Source organism: Hypanus sabinus, chromosome 13 (genome assembly GCF_030144855.1).
Source record: "Hypanus sabinus isolate sHypSab1 chromosome 13, sHypSab1.hap1, whole genome shotgun sequence".
Lineage (NCBI taxonomy): Eukaryota > Metazoa > Chordata > Chondrichthyes > Myliobatiformes > Dasyatidae > Hypanus > Hypanus sabinus.
In genome coordinates this window covers 62,737,783-62,753,878 of record NC_082718.1, presented here as the reverse complement: position 1 = coordinate 62,753,878, position 16,096 = coordinate 62,737,783, and the positions used below count along the sequence as shown (strand labels likewise).

The window sequence follows — 16,096 nt, the reverse complement described above, 5'->3', positions numbered from 1 at the left end:
TACTCAGTGTCAGTGTTGCAAACAGCTGATTATTGACTGCAGGAAGAAGAAATCGGGGATCCATGAGCCAGTGCTCATTTGGGGATTGGAGGTGGAGAGGGTCAGTAACTTTAAATTCCTGGATGTTATCAGTGGATCTGTCCTGGGACCAGCATTATTATCCGTGTGTTTTTGTATCTGCACAGTTTTTTCTCTGGCACATTGATTACTTGTCAGTCTTTGTAGTTTTTTTTTTATTGATTCTAATGTATTTCTTTGTTCTGCTGTGAATGCCTACAAGGAAGTAAGTGTGAGGTGTTGGGAGACCAAGACAGATGAGGACCTGTACAGTGAACTGTCGGGCACTGGAGGAGTATGGTTAAATAAAAGGGTCTGGGAATACAGATCTACCATTCATTGAAAGAGGAATCACAGAAGAGTGGGGTCAGAAAGAGAACTTCTGGCATGTTGGCTTTCATAAAACAAAATAACATCCCATCTCCTGTACACATTACACTGAGGTTTTATTAGAAGTTGGTGAGGCCAAATTTGGAGTGTTGTTTGCAGTTCTGGTCCTTTACCCACTGGAAAGATGTAAATAAAATTGAAAAAGTACAGAGAAGATTTGCAAGGATGTTGCAGGACCTGACCTGAGTTATAGGGAAAGATTGAATAAATGTTGACTTCATTCCCTGAAGTGTAGGAGAATGAGAAGAGATTTGATAGAGGTATACAAAATTATGATAGGTATGGATAGTGTAAATGCAAGCAGGCTTTTTCCACTTGGATTGGGTGAGACTAGAATTAGAGGTCATAGGTTAAGAGTGAAATGTGAAATATTTAAGAGAAACCTGAGGGGGAACTACCTCACTCAGAGGATGGTGGAAGGAGTGAATACGGGTCTAATTTCAGCATCGAAAAGAAGTTTGGATGGGTCAATGGGCCTAGGGAGAATAACAGTTTGGTATGGACTAGATGGGGTTTCTGTGCTGTAGTGCTCTATGACTAGTAATGCTCAGTATCAGAAATGTTAAAGTCAAGTCCAGAAGGCATCAGTGTTCTTACATGGAAGCTGAAGTACTGATGCATTACTTTGCTTTACCATTGTTTGGAACATTGTTGGACACAGTGCAGGTGGACCTTTTGAAAGTTTAGCAATCTAGCAACAGAAAATGTTAGGAAGTCTCAGCAGGTTAAACAAAATCTATGGAAAGAAAAACTGAGTAAATGTTTTGGATTGAAATGTTGTCTGTTCCATTTCCCACAGATCCATATTGACCTTCCTAGTATTTCCAGTGTTTTCCTTTTTTTTTGGTTTTTTGATTTCAAGCTTCTGCAGTTTATTTTAAATTTTCAACAATCTATGGCCATAGACGCTGCTCTCATTTACAAAAGATAGCTATTCAGGCAATTTGTTCATCTGACAACTAGACATAATATCAAGCCCGAAAGATTTAATGGATTTGGTCAGAAGATGGAGAATTGAATTCACAAAGCTTTGTCATAGGTATCTTTCAAAGCTGAGGTTACATTGTTGGGAACACTGCCTCCTGAAAGTTTCTTGTCAGGAATACTACAGTACCTCCGGAAAGTTGGTTTGATTTCCCCAACCCATGGCCTTTTCAACAATGAAACTGCTGCTTCAAGGATTATCACCTCATCTTCTGACAAGGCACATTAGAATCTTCAAGACTCAACATCATGTTTAACTCAATAACTCGGTGACAATTCTGTCAGTGAGAATTCCAATTCTGTCAAAAGGTCATTAACCTAGAGTTAATGGTGCTTCTTCTTCCATGGATGTTGCCTGAGCTGCTAAATATTAACAATGATTTTTGTTTTACTTGGAATGGCCTGACTTCACAATACTAAGTTAAAGAAATAGAAACTATAAAACCAAAATATTAGAAAATTCTGGTTCCTCAGCATTGTTGTAAGAACTGCAAACCCAAAATTTATTTTAAGTGCTAAATGTAAATCGAGACAATAAAGTGCACTCTGCTAAATGTTTCAGGTATCAGCAAATACTGGAGCCTCATCAATGAGTGGCTATCTGTATCGGTCAAAAGGCACTAAGAAACCATGGAAACGGCTCTGGTTCGTCATTCAGGACAAGGTGTTATACACTTATGCTGCCAGTGAGGTAAGGGTCACTGGAGTAATACACTGCATAACTGTTTGTCAACAGAACATCTATAACTCTAAAGTATGGAATTAATGAGAGTGGTAATTATGTGTATTGAGGTTCCTGGTTCTTGGATAACCATTATATTGTAGCATCAACTTTTTGACCCAACAGTAACCTTTACCCAATTGTAACCGGACAATAGCATCCCTTCCCACACATAAAAACGTTAACTCAGGTGCCTCTATCTATTTATCTTCCATGGATTGTCTCTCAACTACATCCTAATCCACATGCAAATATTTTTTGCAATGCCTGTTTTGAAATTCATATGCATGTTTCCAGATCCTGGTGTGGCATCAACCTTTCCCCATCTCTGCAGCCCTGCAATGCTCCAGGTTCTCATGCTTCTGTTTTCAGCCTCTTGATAAGCCCTGAATTTAGTTACAGTACCATTCTTACCATGTCTCCATCACGCAGATTCTGAGGTTTGTAATTCATTCCCCAATCCCTCTCATTCTAATGCTTTCTTTTTCGATTGAACATTGTTGTATAATAAAGCTAATAAAAGAGGTAACAACACAATCCTTACAAAAAACTGATAGGCTATCCTAACAATTTCACAGTGCTCTAAGACAAGTAACAACATATTTCAGGATGTGCGGTGTGCAATGTCCATATATATATATACACAGCTACCTACAGTGCCGATTTAAAAAATATTCACCCCCCCCCCACCCCCAATATGTTTTCATGTTTTATTGTTTTACAACACTGAATCACAGTGGATTTAATTTGACTTTTCTGACTCAGTCGAGATAAGACCCATACCAAACTTTGCAGAGATCTGTTTTACAAATACAAAACATAAAATAATTGATTGCATAATTATTCACTCCCCCCCCCCCAATATTACACATTAAATCATCACTGGTGTGGCCAGTTGGTTTTAGAAGACATATAATTAGTTAAATGGAGATTTGTTTTTGGAGACTTGTGTGCAGTCGAGGTATTTCAATTGATTGCAGTAAAAATGCACTTGTATCTGGAAGGTCTATCTGCTGGTGAGTCAGTACCCAGGCAAAAATTACACCATGAAGGCAAAAGAACACTCTACACAACTCTGCAAAAATGTCTTTGAAAAGCACAAGTCAGGAGATGGATACAAGAAAATTTCCACGTCACTGAATATCCTTTGGAGTATAGTTAAGTCAATCAAGAAATGGAAAGAATATGTCACAGCTGTAATCTACCTGAAATTGGCCATCCTTAAATACTGAGTGACCGTGCAAGTAAGGGGATTAATGAGGGAGGCTACCAAGAGACACCTGTGACAACTCTGGAGGAGTTACAAGCTTCACTGGCTGTGATAAGAGAGACTGCGTATACAACCATTGCTCGGGTGCTTCACCTGTCGCAGCTTTATGGGAGAGTGGCAAAGAAAAAGCCCCTGCTGAAAAAGATTCATGCGAAATCTCAGCTATAGTTTGCCAAAAGGCATGTGGGAAATTCTGAAGTCAGCTGGAAGAAGGTTCTATGGTCTGATGAGACTAAAATTGAGCTTTTTGGCCATCAGACTAAATGCTATGTTTGGCATAAGCCAAACACCTCACTTCATCAAAAACACAATCCCTACCATGAAGCATGGTGGGGGCTGCATCATGCTTTGAGGATGCTTCACTGTGGCAGACCTGGAAGGCTTGTGAAGGTAGAGGGTAAATTGAATGAGGCAAAATACAGGAAAATCCTGGAGGAAAACCTGATGCAGTCTGCAAGAGAACTGCAGCTTGGAAGAAGATTTCTTTTCCAACAAGACAATGACCCCAAGCATAAGGCCAAAGCTACACCGGAATGGCTTAAAAACAACAAAGTTAATGTCCTAATGTGGCTAAGTCAGAGTCCAGACTTCAATCCAATTAAGAATTTGTGGCTGGATTTGAAAGGAGCTGTTCACTCACGACCCCCAAGCAATCTGACAGAGTTGGAGCAGTTTTGTAAAGAAGAATGGGGAAAAATTGCACAGTTAATAGAGACCTATCCAAACAGACTCAAGGCTGTAGTTGCTGTCAAAGGTGCATCTATAAATACTGGCGTGAAGGGGGAATGAATACTTAGGCAATCAATTATTTTGTGTTTTTATATTTGTAATTAATTTAGATCACTTTGCAGAGATCTATTTTCACTTTGATACAAGGAAGCCTTTCTCTGTTGCTCAGTGTCAAATTAGATCCGTTGTGATTCAGTGTTGTAAAACAATAAGATATGAAAAATTCCAATGAGGGTGAATACTTTTCATAGGCACTGTGTGTGGGGGGGGGGGGGGACAGACATGGGTTGCACCTGAACCTGAGGGGAATCAGTATTCTCGTAGATAGGGTTGTTAGAGCTGTTGGGGAGGGTTTAAACTAATTTGGCAGCAGATTGGGAATCGGAGTGAAGGGTCTCAAGATAGGATAGATTGTTTTTTAAAAAAAAGGCAAAGACAGCGAGCATTCAGACTGTCAGGAAGGGCTGGGAGATGATAGGACATAATTGCAGCCAGCGGGGTGAGTATCAGTACATTAGAGATGCAGAATCAAAAAGGGTAGCAAATGCATCACTCACTATCTTACATCTCAATGCAGGGAGCATAAGAAATAAGGTGGATGGTCTTGTTGCACTATTACAAATTGTGGCCATCACTGAATCATGGCTGAAGGGTGGCTGTAGTTGGGAGCTAAATGTCCAAGGTTACTTGTTGTATCAGAGGGATAGGAAGGTAGGTAGAGGAGGTGGAGTGGCTCTGCTGGTAAAGAATGGCATCAAATCGGTAGAAAGATGCGATCAAGGATTGGAAGATGTTGAATCCCTGTGGGCTGAGTTAAGAAACTGCAAGGGTAAAGGGACCCTCATGACAGTTATATACAGGCCTCCCTGGGATGTGGACCACAGATTACAACAGGAAATAGATAATGCATGTCAAAAGGGCAATGGGAGATTTCAATATGCAGGTTGATTGGGAAAATCAGGTTGGAAATAAACCTCAAGAGTGAGTTTGTTGAATGCCTATGAGGTGGTTTTTTAGAGCAGTTTGTCATTGATCAGCTATACTGGATTGGGTGTTACGTAATGAACCAGAGGCGATTAGGGAGCTCAAGGTAAAAGAACCCTTTGGAGACAATGGTCACAATATGATTGAGTTCAACTTGAAATTTGATAGGGAGAAAGTAAAGTCTGATCAGAATTTCAGTGGATAAAGGAAATTATAGTGCTATGAGAGAGGATTTGGCCAAAGTAAATTGGACAGAGATGCTGGCAGGGATGTCAGCAGAGCAGTAATGGCGTGAGCTTCTGGGGAAAATGAGGAAGGTGTAGGATAGATGCAGTCCATAAATGAAGGAATACGTACATGGCAAAATAGTACACCGTGGCTGAGAAGGGAAGCCAAAGCAAAAGTGAGGGCATACAACAAAGCAAAACTTAGTGGGAAGACAGAGGATTTGGAAGCTTTTAAAACCATACAGAGAGCAATTAAAAGAATCATTAGGAGGGAAAAAATGAAATATGAAAGCAAGCTAGCAAACAATATCAAAATGGATAGAAAAAGCTTTTTCAAATAAGTTTTTAAAAAAAGATGAGAATGGAAAAGAGGCTGGAGAAATAATAACAGGGGACAAGGAGATGGCAGATAAACTAAATGAGTATTGTGCATCAGTCTTCACTGGAAGGCACTAGCAGTGTGCCAATTGTTGAAGGTATGAGGGAGGAGAAGTGAGTGCAGTTACTATTACAAGGGAGAAGGTGCTTAAAAAGCTGTAAGACTAAAGGGTACATAAGTCACCTGGACCAGATGAACTGCACCTTCAGTTTCTGAAAAAGGTAGTGGTAGAGATTGTGGAGGCATTAGCAGTGATGTTTCAAGAAACATTGGACTCTGGAATGTTGCCAGAGGACTGGAACATTCCAAATGTCACTCCACTCTTTAAGAAAGGAGAAAGGTAGCAGAAAGAAAATTATAGACCAGGTAGCCTGATCTCAGTGGTTGGGAAGATGTTGGAATCAATTGTTAAGGATGATGTTATGGAGTACTTGGTAACACAAGACAAGATGGGACAAAATCAACATGGTTTCCTTATGGGAAAATCTTTCCTGATGAACCTGTTGGAATTTTTTGAGGAGATTACAAGTGGGATAGATAAAAGGTATGTAGTGGATGTTGTATGTTTGGACTTTCAGAAGGCCTTTGACGAGGTGCCACACGGGAAGCTCCTTGCCAAGTTAGGAGACCATAATATTACAGGAAATTTACTGGCATGATCAGCATTGGCTGATTGGTAGGAGGCGGTGAGTGGGAATAAAAAGATCCTTTTCTGATTGGCTGCCAGTGACCAGTGGTATTTCACAGGGGTCAGTGTTGGGACTGCTTGTTTTTATGTAGTATATTAATAATTTAGAAGATGGAATAAATGGCATTTCTGACAAGTTTGCAGATGATACGAAGATTGGTGGAGGGGCAAGTAGTGCTGAGGAAGCAGGGAGCTGCAATAGGACTTGGATAGAGCAAGAGAATGGGCAAAATAAGTGGCAAATGAAATACATTGTTGGAAAATGCATGGTCATGCACTTGGTTAAAAGAAATAAATGTGCAGACTATTTTCTAAGTGGGAAGTAAATCATAAAGTCTGAGATGCAAAGGACTTGGGAATCCTTGTGCAGAACCCCTTAAAGGTTAATTTGCAGGTAGAGTCAGTGATGAGAAAAGCAAATGCAATGTTAGCATTCATTTCAAGAGGTCTAGAATAAAGAGCAGAGATGTGATGCTGAGGCTTTATAAGGCGCTGGTGAGGCCTCACCTTGAATATTGTGAACAGTTTTGGGCTCCTCATCTAAGAAAAGATGTGCTGGCATTGGAGAGATTTCAGAGCAGGTTCACAAGGATGATTCCAGGAATAAAAGGGTTGTTACACTCGCTGGAATTTAGAAGGATGAGGAAGGTTCTCATTGAAACCTCTTGAATGTTGCACAGACAGGGTAGATGTGGAAAGGATGTTTTCCATCGTGGGGGAGTCTAGGTCAAGAGGGCACAGCCTCAGGGTAGAGAGGCATCCATTTTAAAAAAGAAAAGAGACATTTCTTTAGCCAGAGGGTGGTGAATTTGTGGAATTTATTGCCAGAGGCAGCTGTGGAGGCCAGGTCATTGGGTGTATTTAAGGCAGAGCTTTATAGGTTCTTGATTGGACACAGCATCAAAGGTTACAGGGAAAAGGCTGGGGAGTGGGGATGAGGAGGGTGAAAAAAAGGATCAGCTATGATTGAATGGTGGAGCATGACTCAATGGGCCAAATGGCCTAATTCTGCTCCTATGTCTTATTGTGTGTGTATATACATGAAATTAGAAGCAAGTTGATTATCTGACTGTGCAGTGCTAAATGTTGCAAGCTAGCCTTGCTAGCATAGATAAAGGCTGTACCTTTTGTGTGTATAATATTAAATCAAATATCCTTGTGTCAGGTACTTAAGAAATATAAATGTAATGTGGATTTATACCATGCATGCTGCTTTGTGGTCTACAAAGGCAAAAACTTTGGTTACAGCAAATGTTATGATATTAATATCTCTATTTAATATATTGAATAAAACTTTATTTCTGATGTACTTTTTTTAAAAACAAAGGATGTGGCAGCTCTGGAGAGCCAACCATTACTTGGATTCACAGTTTCAGAAGTGGAAGATGATCTTTCAGACCTCAAAGTGATTTTTCAGTTGTTTCATAAAAGAACACTGTTTTATGTGTTTAAAGCAGATGATCCTCACACAGCTCGAAGGTGAGTAAAACACAGTGAATGCTGTAAATCCAAACTAGACTGCACAGAGTACTAAAGAATGCAATGGCAATACAAAGATTCCCTGGGATATGCCTGGAATAGTGCTGTGGATATAAGAAGACATTGGATATGCTGAGACTATTTTCTTTGGAAGATTGGAGACTGAGGGATGACTTTATAAAGGTTCATGAAATTATGAAGTGGATAGATAATTAGAATTTTTTTCCCAGGGTTGGGCATATGGGTTTAAAGTGAGAGGGGAGAAATTTATAGGTGAAATGAGGGTATGTTTTTCACACAGAGGGTGATGAATATCTGGAATGAGCTGCCAGTGGAGTTAGTAGATGCAGGTACAATTGCAACATCCTGAAGGCATTTGCTAGGAAAGACGTAGGGGGATACACGCCCTATGCAGCAAAAGGAATTAGTGTAGGTGGACATCACAGCATGGATAGGTGAGCCAGAAGAGCCCATTTCTGTGCTATATGATTTTACGATCCTACGCAGAAAACACAGACTATTTGCAGTAAGTCGAGCATTATTTGTGGTCACTATTGCTTTAAATCTATCTGAAGTGGAAATCTTACATGGAGTAGTTAGTTTTCTTGAGTCTTTGAAAGTCTTGTAAACAAGTTTTGTTGTTAGGGAGCTCATATTGATCTTGGACACATATTATCTTTGTATCAGTTCAACATGTCAATGCATCAGAGAACAGGTTACTTTAGCTAATGTGCCGTAAGAGAGGTTCAGTAATAATCCTAAGCGATCCGAAGTAAGAGCGACCGTATTGACATAATGGTGTGCAGTGTTCAACAGTGACTGACCAAAGTTGAAATAAAAGTTTTCAAGCCAATTGATTGGGTACGTGGAATGATTTGATGATAAATTGGGAAATTGTTTAAAAGATTTGATGGTGTATTAAATATTTTAAAAATATATGTTTAATATGTACAAGAAAACAAATTCATCAATAACTTGAGGTTAGACATAGTAGACTAAATGAAAACACTACAAAGAAGACTAGTAAGCCTGAGAACTGGGGCTTGGAACTTCCCAAGGGTAGTCAAAAAGGGGGATGAAAATACTAAGAACTATAAAATAGTATAGTATCTACAAATATGTGAAAATGAAGAGAATATGAAATAATAGACAAGATCACAGCTGACCCAGCCCACACCCTGCATTGCCCTCTCCTGGGATGCTCACTTTCTGCAGCCTCCAACATCCAGTCAGCTTTGTTGCTTTGGCCTTTGCACAATGCAATGATAAACTAAAAGCAGTACAAAACAAAGGCCCTGTCAATGAACAACTGAAAACGGCTCCTCCTTCATTACTTAATTGTCAATTCCACGGGAGATTATCAACTCCTGTATATAAAAAAAGTATATGTAAATCTAAAATAATGCCAAAATTGTACCCAATCCCTTCTGAACATAATTATCATGGCTACACATAATTTCTCACCTCTACAACTTATCTTGGCTTGAAACATTAATGATTCCTTCCACCAATCTCATACTTGTCTCAGCCACTGAATTCCTCTAGCAGGTTTGTTGCTCCAGATTCCAGCATCTTAAGTTTCTTCTATCTCTTTTGTTTTTTTTAATTCCTTTTTTGTGCTATGCCATGGAAGACACAGGTCATGAGGTCTTTTGAACTTGCTCAGTTGTTCAATAAAATCAGGTCTCATTCTGGGTTTCAACATTTTCTTCTTGTTCCTCTCTGCACTTGTGGTGTGTTGAGCGACAACCTTGCTGTTTCTATAGTAACACACACAAAATGCTGGTGGAACGCAGCAGGCCAGGCAACATCTATAGGAAGAAGTACAGTCAACGTTTTGGGCCCAAACCCTTCATCAGGACTAACTGAAAGAAGAGATAGTAAGAGATTTGAAAGTGGGAGGGGGAGAGGGAGATCCAAAATGATAGGAGAAGACAGGAGGGGGAGGGATGAAGCTAATTGCTGGAAAGTTGATTGGTAAAAGGGATACACAGCTAGAGAAGGGAGAGGATCATGGGATGGGAGGCCTAGGGAAAAAGAAAGGGGGAGAGGAGCACCAGAGGAAGATGGAGAGCAAGCAAGGAGTGATTGTGAGAGGGACAGAGAGGGGGGGGGGGAATAAATAAATAAATAAGGGATAGGGTAAGAAGGGGATTAACGGAAGTTAGAGAAATCAATGTGCATGCCATTAGGTTGGAGGCTACCCAATCCGTCTCTAACTTCCGTTAATGCCCCTCCTCCCCTTCTTACCCCATCCCTTTTTTCTCTCTCGCTGTCCCTCTCACAATCACTCCTTGCCTGCTCTCCATCTCCCTCCGGTGCTCCCCTCCCCCTTCCTGTCCCATGATCCTCACCCTTCTCCAGCTCTGTGTCCTTTTTGCCAATCAACTTTCCAGCTCTTAGCTTCATCCCTCCCCCTCCTGTCTTCTCCTATCATTTTGGATCTCCCTCTCCCCCTCCCACTTTCAAATCTCTTACTATCTCTTCTTTCAGTTAGTCCTGACAAAGGGTTTGGGCCCAAAACGTTGACTGTATTTCTTCCTCTAGATGTTGCCTGGCCTGCTGTGTTCCACCAGCATTTTGTGTGTGTTGCTTGAATTTCCAGCATCTGCAGATTTCCTCATTTTTGTGTTTCTATAGCATTTGTGTTTTTTACAAGGCCAAGTTGCTCGCTCGACACTTAACCCAGCATGAATGAAAAGTGTGCAAGGAGCTGGCCAATTCAAACCCAGGACCAATCACTCACTTCAAAGTCCAGTGCGGATGCCACTACACCATCATTTTCTTGCTCATTTTCTGACTCCTTTAGAGCTCAAAATCTATCAAAGTTTGTCTGTAGTTTTTGGCACTTGATAGAGAGTTCTAGAGATTCACAATCCCAAATTAAGAAATTTCTCTCCTGCAAAAAAAATGTGGAACTAGGATTTTGCAACAGAAATGTTGACAGGAAATACAAACGTTAGAAGTCTTGGAATACTGTAAACTGAAAACTTGTCTCTGTGCAATTTAATAGTTAACTAGTACTATACAGCAGATTAGTGGATTAGTTCGAATGATAAAATTTTAAATATGTTGAGCAATCTAATGAATGTTTGGTTCATCAGATCTGCCTTCATGGGTAATGGGTAATGAAGGCACATGTTCACCAGTGTGATTGATTCTTAACTCTCTCCTCTGTTCAAGGATAATTAGGAATGGACTATAAGTGCCAGCCTTGTTAGGAGTAATAATGTCACATGACCAAATATATTTTAAGAAGTGAAATCTAAGATTGAATTGCCACCTGTCTGTCATCCATCTAGTTTAGGTTTTTTCCCTGTAGGCCTGCAGAAAGTTGTTTTTCTGCCACTGCTGTCTGGTTGTGTGCAATGCCAAAGGTGACGATGCTCCCATAATGCTGGGCCACTTTCCCCTTAAATATTTGTTCACAGACTAATTCTGAATACTTCATATAATTTAAACTGATATTCGTTGTCTCACAATAGTCGTGTTTCAGGGACTTCAAAATAATAAAGCTCCAGCTCATATTTTCACTCCTGTGCTTACTGAATGTTGCTGCATCCTTAGATCTCTGTATCTCAGTCAAAATTTAGTGAAATCACAACCAGAATGTGTGCTGGTTTCTCTTCCAATTTCTGTAAATATCTTCACTTTATCTAGCAGAATCTGAAATATCTGTATGTAAACATGCCTAGAATATATTCCCATTTTCAATTTGCACATATACCAACTTCCTCTGCACCCACACTCACATTTGGGGTAAAAGATTATATTTCAACAGCTCTTTAATAATGTGCAGTATAGACTAGGAAAGAAAACAGTGGGAATGAAATAGCCTTTTCCAGTTCTCCAAATAACAGAGTTAGGTTACGCAGTCAGAGATCCTTTTTGTATCGTGCATGTCACTAGGTTTTACCATTACCCAGGTACAGGGCAGAATCACCTTTTTTTAAAAGTAATTCAAAACTATGTTTCATTGCTTTGTAAATGGGATCTGTGAGGCAGAAGAATTATAGTAATGTACAATTGTTTAAATTTTTCAACAGATGGGTAGAGGTTTTCCAGGAAGCTACTGTTCTATAACAACAAAAGAGACACCCACTTAGTGAAAGGACTTCAAGAAATGATTTAGTGAAAACTACACTAAGCTCAGATGTTGAAGTGTGTCATTGATACTTCAAAGAATCTTCAAAAGATTTTGAGGATACTCAATACGCACCTGTTGGTAAAAATTCATCTCAGTTTGCAGAATGAACTACAAAGATTCTGCTTCACACCAAAAACCCTCACTCTTCGCTCTGGTGTTCTCTGAAATTCTGGCACAAGAAGAAAATATGGCCATTGCAATTTTCTACTCAGCGTCTCCAAAACAAACTAGTCCAAGTTTCAATAGTTGTTATTCCTCTTAGCACCTTGTGGCACATCAGGCAGCATTTTTTTTTTTTTGCCATTTCCTTAGCATTTGTCTATTTTTTTATGAGACCAAGTTGCTAGCTTAGTGCTCAACCCAGCACAGATGGAAAGCATGCAAGGGGCCAGCTGGATTCAAACCTGGGACCATTAGCTTTGAATGGAGCTGATGACACTATAACATTGGCCAGCACATGTTTCAATGGTCTGGCTACATAATTTTGTAGGTAAATCTCCAATGGTTTTTTGTGACTTAAGCTATGACCTATTACTGAGCTACAATTCCAAAGTGTGTCAGTAACCTTAAAATGTAAATCCATGAGGATCAAAGATTTGTTATTGTTTTATATATAGATGGAATCATGATTTCATGATGATTTCATGAGAAAGATCAGTACATGGTCTGGTACTGGATGTTGTAGATTAAATGATCATGTTCATGAAATATAGTTGATTTCATCTGGACTGACACCCAAGTGCTTCTGTCTAAGATCTGCTCAGATTCCTGTTCTGATCACTACACGTACAACTCAGCTCAAAGTATATGTGCATGGATGCTGAATAAAGACATTTATGGCACCTACACTTGGAAACAGACTTGATGTGTACAGCAAAAAACAGATGAGAATTTGGTGGTTTATTGACAAATTGCCAGCGTCAGTGGCGTCATAACCAGAGTGATTCAAAGTGAAGAGAAGAAACTGGACAAAAATATGCTTCTTGGCATCTGAACTAATTTGGAGGCTTTTAACTGCTGGAAAAGAGAACACTTCTAAGATGAGTTTCTGTAATGTTATTACAAGTGAGATGTGGGATAACCTTGGACAAATACATGATTGTGTAACACTGAGATCAATATGTGTTAATTCATGTGATTTACAAAGCTTATTAAAATGTGCATTTTAAGTACATCAAAAAGCTTGTTAAATGTCACCCAATTTTCTTGTATATTTTAACTTTATTCTATTTTGCCTTATTTAATATGTGTTGTAAGATATTTAAGGTAAAATAGTCTGGCAAGGATTTATACATGCAGGCATGAGTTAGATTTATGTATTTATTTAACTATTGTAATGAGAATCTATGATTCTTCATGCAGCGAACAACATATAGAATTCAAAGTGCCAATTTATGTAAAATATTCCTATTAATTTTTTCAACACTAATGTTTTTATAAATGTGCCAGAAAAATGAATACAAAGCAACATTGATTTAAGTAGGGGATGGTGGAACCAAGAACCTCTTGGATAAAAGAATTGATAACTCTTCATTTATTTTTAGCAAAGTTAAAACTGTATTTCCTGATGACAGACCAGCAGTACTGCCAAATAATAAGATTTAATGTTGCTTCATTCTAGATTTACAGGTTTCTCCCAGTTTGCTAGTTTGGTAGCACTATTGCTCCTGAGGCACAGGTTGTATCAACTCTGGAAAAACTGAGTACAGAATTTAGGCTGACAAATAACTGCATGGCAAAAGGAACACTTTTATTTGTGAAATCCCATCTTTTGGTTGAGGAAGCTTCTTGAGGAACTGGTCTTTTGAAGATGGGTTGACCAATGTTGTTCCCTAAAACACACAATTAAAAAAAAATGACTGTTCAACTCATTTGTAGTTAATGGGATCTTTTGTGAATCAAGTGTCACATATTCCTGCAACTTCAAGATCAGTAGTTAAGGAAGGAATTCAGCACACTACAATTCAAGAAATAAAACTGTGGGACATTTACGTTAATTACATTGCCAAAAAGTCTATTCCATGCTTTGATCACTGTGTGAAGAAAAATATTAGTCTTGTACTATTTTGAGCCTATGTCCAATAAAATCAGAGTTTAGATGTCCTCTTTTCTACATTTGGTTTCTGATCATACTTCTGTGATGTGCCTTGGACATTTTTTCTATAATAAAGGTGCTCTGTAAATACAGCTTGTTGGTTCCTCTCTGCTGTTGTGGCAATTTTCCACTTGGGAACTGGATAATTTGTTTAAAGACCAAGTCTGGTATTGAGTTCACTGTTTGTGAAACACAATGATCACCCCATACAGAAAGCTTCAGAAAACCCAGAGCAGGCACCTCATACTTGTCTGGTTTGAATTCTATCTATCACTTTTCTGCCCAACTCTGCATCCTGTCTATATCCTCTTGTAACCTTCAACAATCTACAGCTCCATCCACAGCTCCTCCAATCTTCGTGTCATCTGCAAACTTACTCACCCATCCTTCCGCCTCTTCATCCAGGTCATTTATAAAAATCACAAATAGCAGGGGTCCCAGGACAGATCCTTGCGGCACTCCACTAGTCACCAACCTCCAACCAGAATATTTTCCTTCCAGTACTACCCTCTGCTTTCTTCCTGCAAGCCAATTTTTTATCCAAACAGCCAAGGTTCCACTGATCCCATGTCTCATGACTTTATGGATGAGTCTCTCGTGGGGGACCTTGTCAAATGCCTTGCTAAAGTCCATGTAGACCACATCTACTGCCCTACCCTCATCAATTTCTTTTGTTACCTCTTCAAAAAACTCAATTAGGCTCGTGAGGCATGACCTTCCCTTCACAAAGCCATGTTGACTATCCTTGAGTAGACTGTACTTCTCCAAATGCTCGTAGATCCTATCCTTAAGAATCCTTTCCAATGGTTTGCAGACCATCGATGTAAGACTCACTGGTATATAGTTCCCAGGATTCTCCCTATTACCTTTTTTTAGACAAGGGAACCACATCTGCCATTCTCCAATCCTCCAGCACCTCCCCTGCAGCCAAAGAGGATTCAAAGATCACAGCTACTGCTCCAGCGATTTCTCACTTCCCACAGCAACCTGGGGTATATCATGTCCAGCCCTGGGGACCTATCAATCTTGATGTTTTTAAGAAGATCCAACACTACTACTTCCTTAATCTCCACATTGTTCAGCACACAGGCCTGTTCTATTTTGACCTCAAACTGATCAAGGTCCTTTTCACTTGTGAATACTAAAGCAAAGTATTAATTTAGGACCTCCCCAACCTCCTCCGCCTCCAGGCACATGTTGCTTTCTTTATTCTTCAGCAACTCCACCTTCATTCTTGTCATCCTTCTGTTCACATACACATAGAATACCTTGGGGTTCTCCTTAATCCTACATGCCAAGGCCTTCTCATGCCCCCTTCAAGCTCTCCCAAGTTCGTTCTTTAGCTCCTTGCTAGCTACCTTGTATTTCTCATGAGCCCCTCCTGCTTCTTATATCTAACATATGCTTCCTTCTTCCTCTTGACGAGTTGCCTCACATGTTTCGTCAGCCACAGTTCTGTTTTCCTGCCATTTTTTCCTTGTCTCAGTGGGACAAACCTATCCTGAACTCAGCACAAGTGGTCCCTAAACTTCCTGCACAATACTTATGTGCTTTCACCCTTGAACATGTTTCCAATTTACTCTCGCTAGTTCCTGCCTCATCCCTTCATACTTAGCCCTTCCCCAGTTAAGCACTTTCCCATTTTGTCTGTTTTATCCCTTTCCATAGCTATGTTGAAGCTAAGGGAGTTGTGGTTATTCTCACCAAAATGCTCCCCCACCAAGAGGTCTGTCACCTGACCAGGTTCATTATCCAGAACTAAATCCAGTATAGCCTCTCCTGTCGTCAGCCAGTCCACATACTGTGTCAGGAATCCTTCTTGAACACACCTAACAAATTCAACCCCATCTATCCCCCTTGCAGTCAGGAGGTGCCAGTCAATATGAGGCAAGTTGAAATCACCCATAACTACAACCCTGTATTTCCTGCACCATTCTAAAATCGGC

The 16,096-nt window shown here is 39.8% G+C and overlaps 1 protein-coding gene across 4 annotated transcripts in view; it reads left to right on the top strand.

The window, feature by feature from the left end:
* The window catches only part of fgd6 (FYVE, RhoGEF and PH domain containing 6), a 150,321-nt gene extending 137,394 nt beyond the window's left edge, over positions 1–12,927 (top strand). For 2 of the 4 annotated variants that reach the window (XM_059987767.1, XM_059987769.1), the window contains 3 exons: positions 1,994–2,122; positions 7,757–7,908; positions 12,810–12,927. In XM_059987767.1, coding sequence (XP_059843750.1) covers positions 1,994–2,122; positions 7,757–7,908; positions 12,810–12,879 — 351 coding nt within the window. In that variant the 3' untranslated portion in view covers positions 12,880–12,927. Of the gene's footprint in view, positions 1–1,993; positions 2,123–7,756; positions 7,909–11,954; positions 12,093–12,809 lie in introns of those variants that run through there. The other 2 variants (XM_059987768.1, XM_059987770.1) reach the window with 1 other exon arrangement.
* The last annotated feature ends 3,169 nt before the right edge of the window (positions 12,928–16,096 follow it).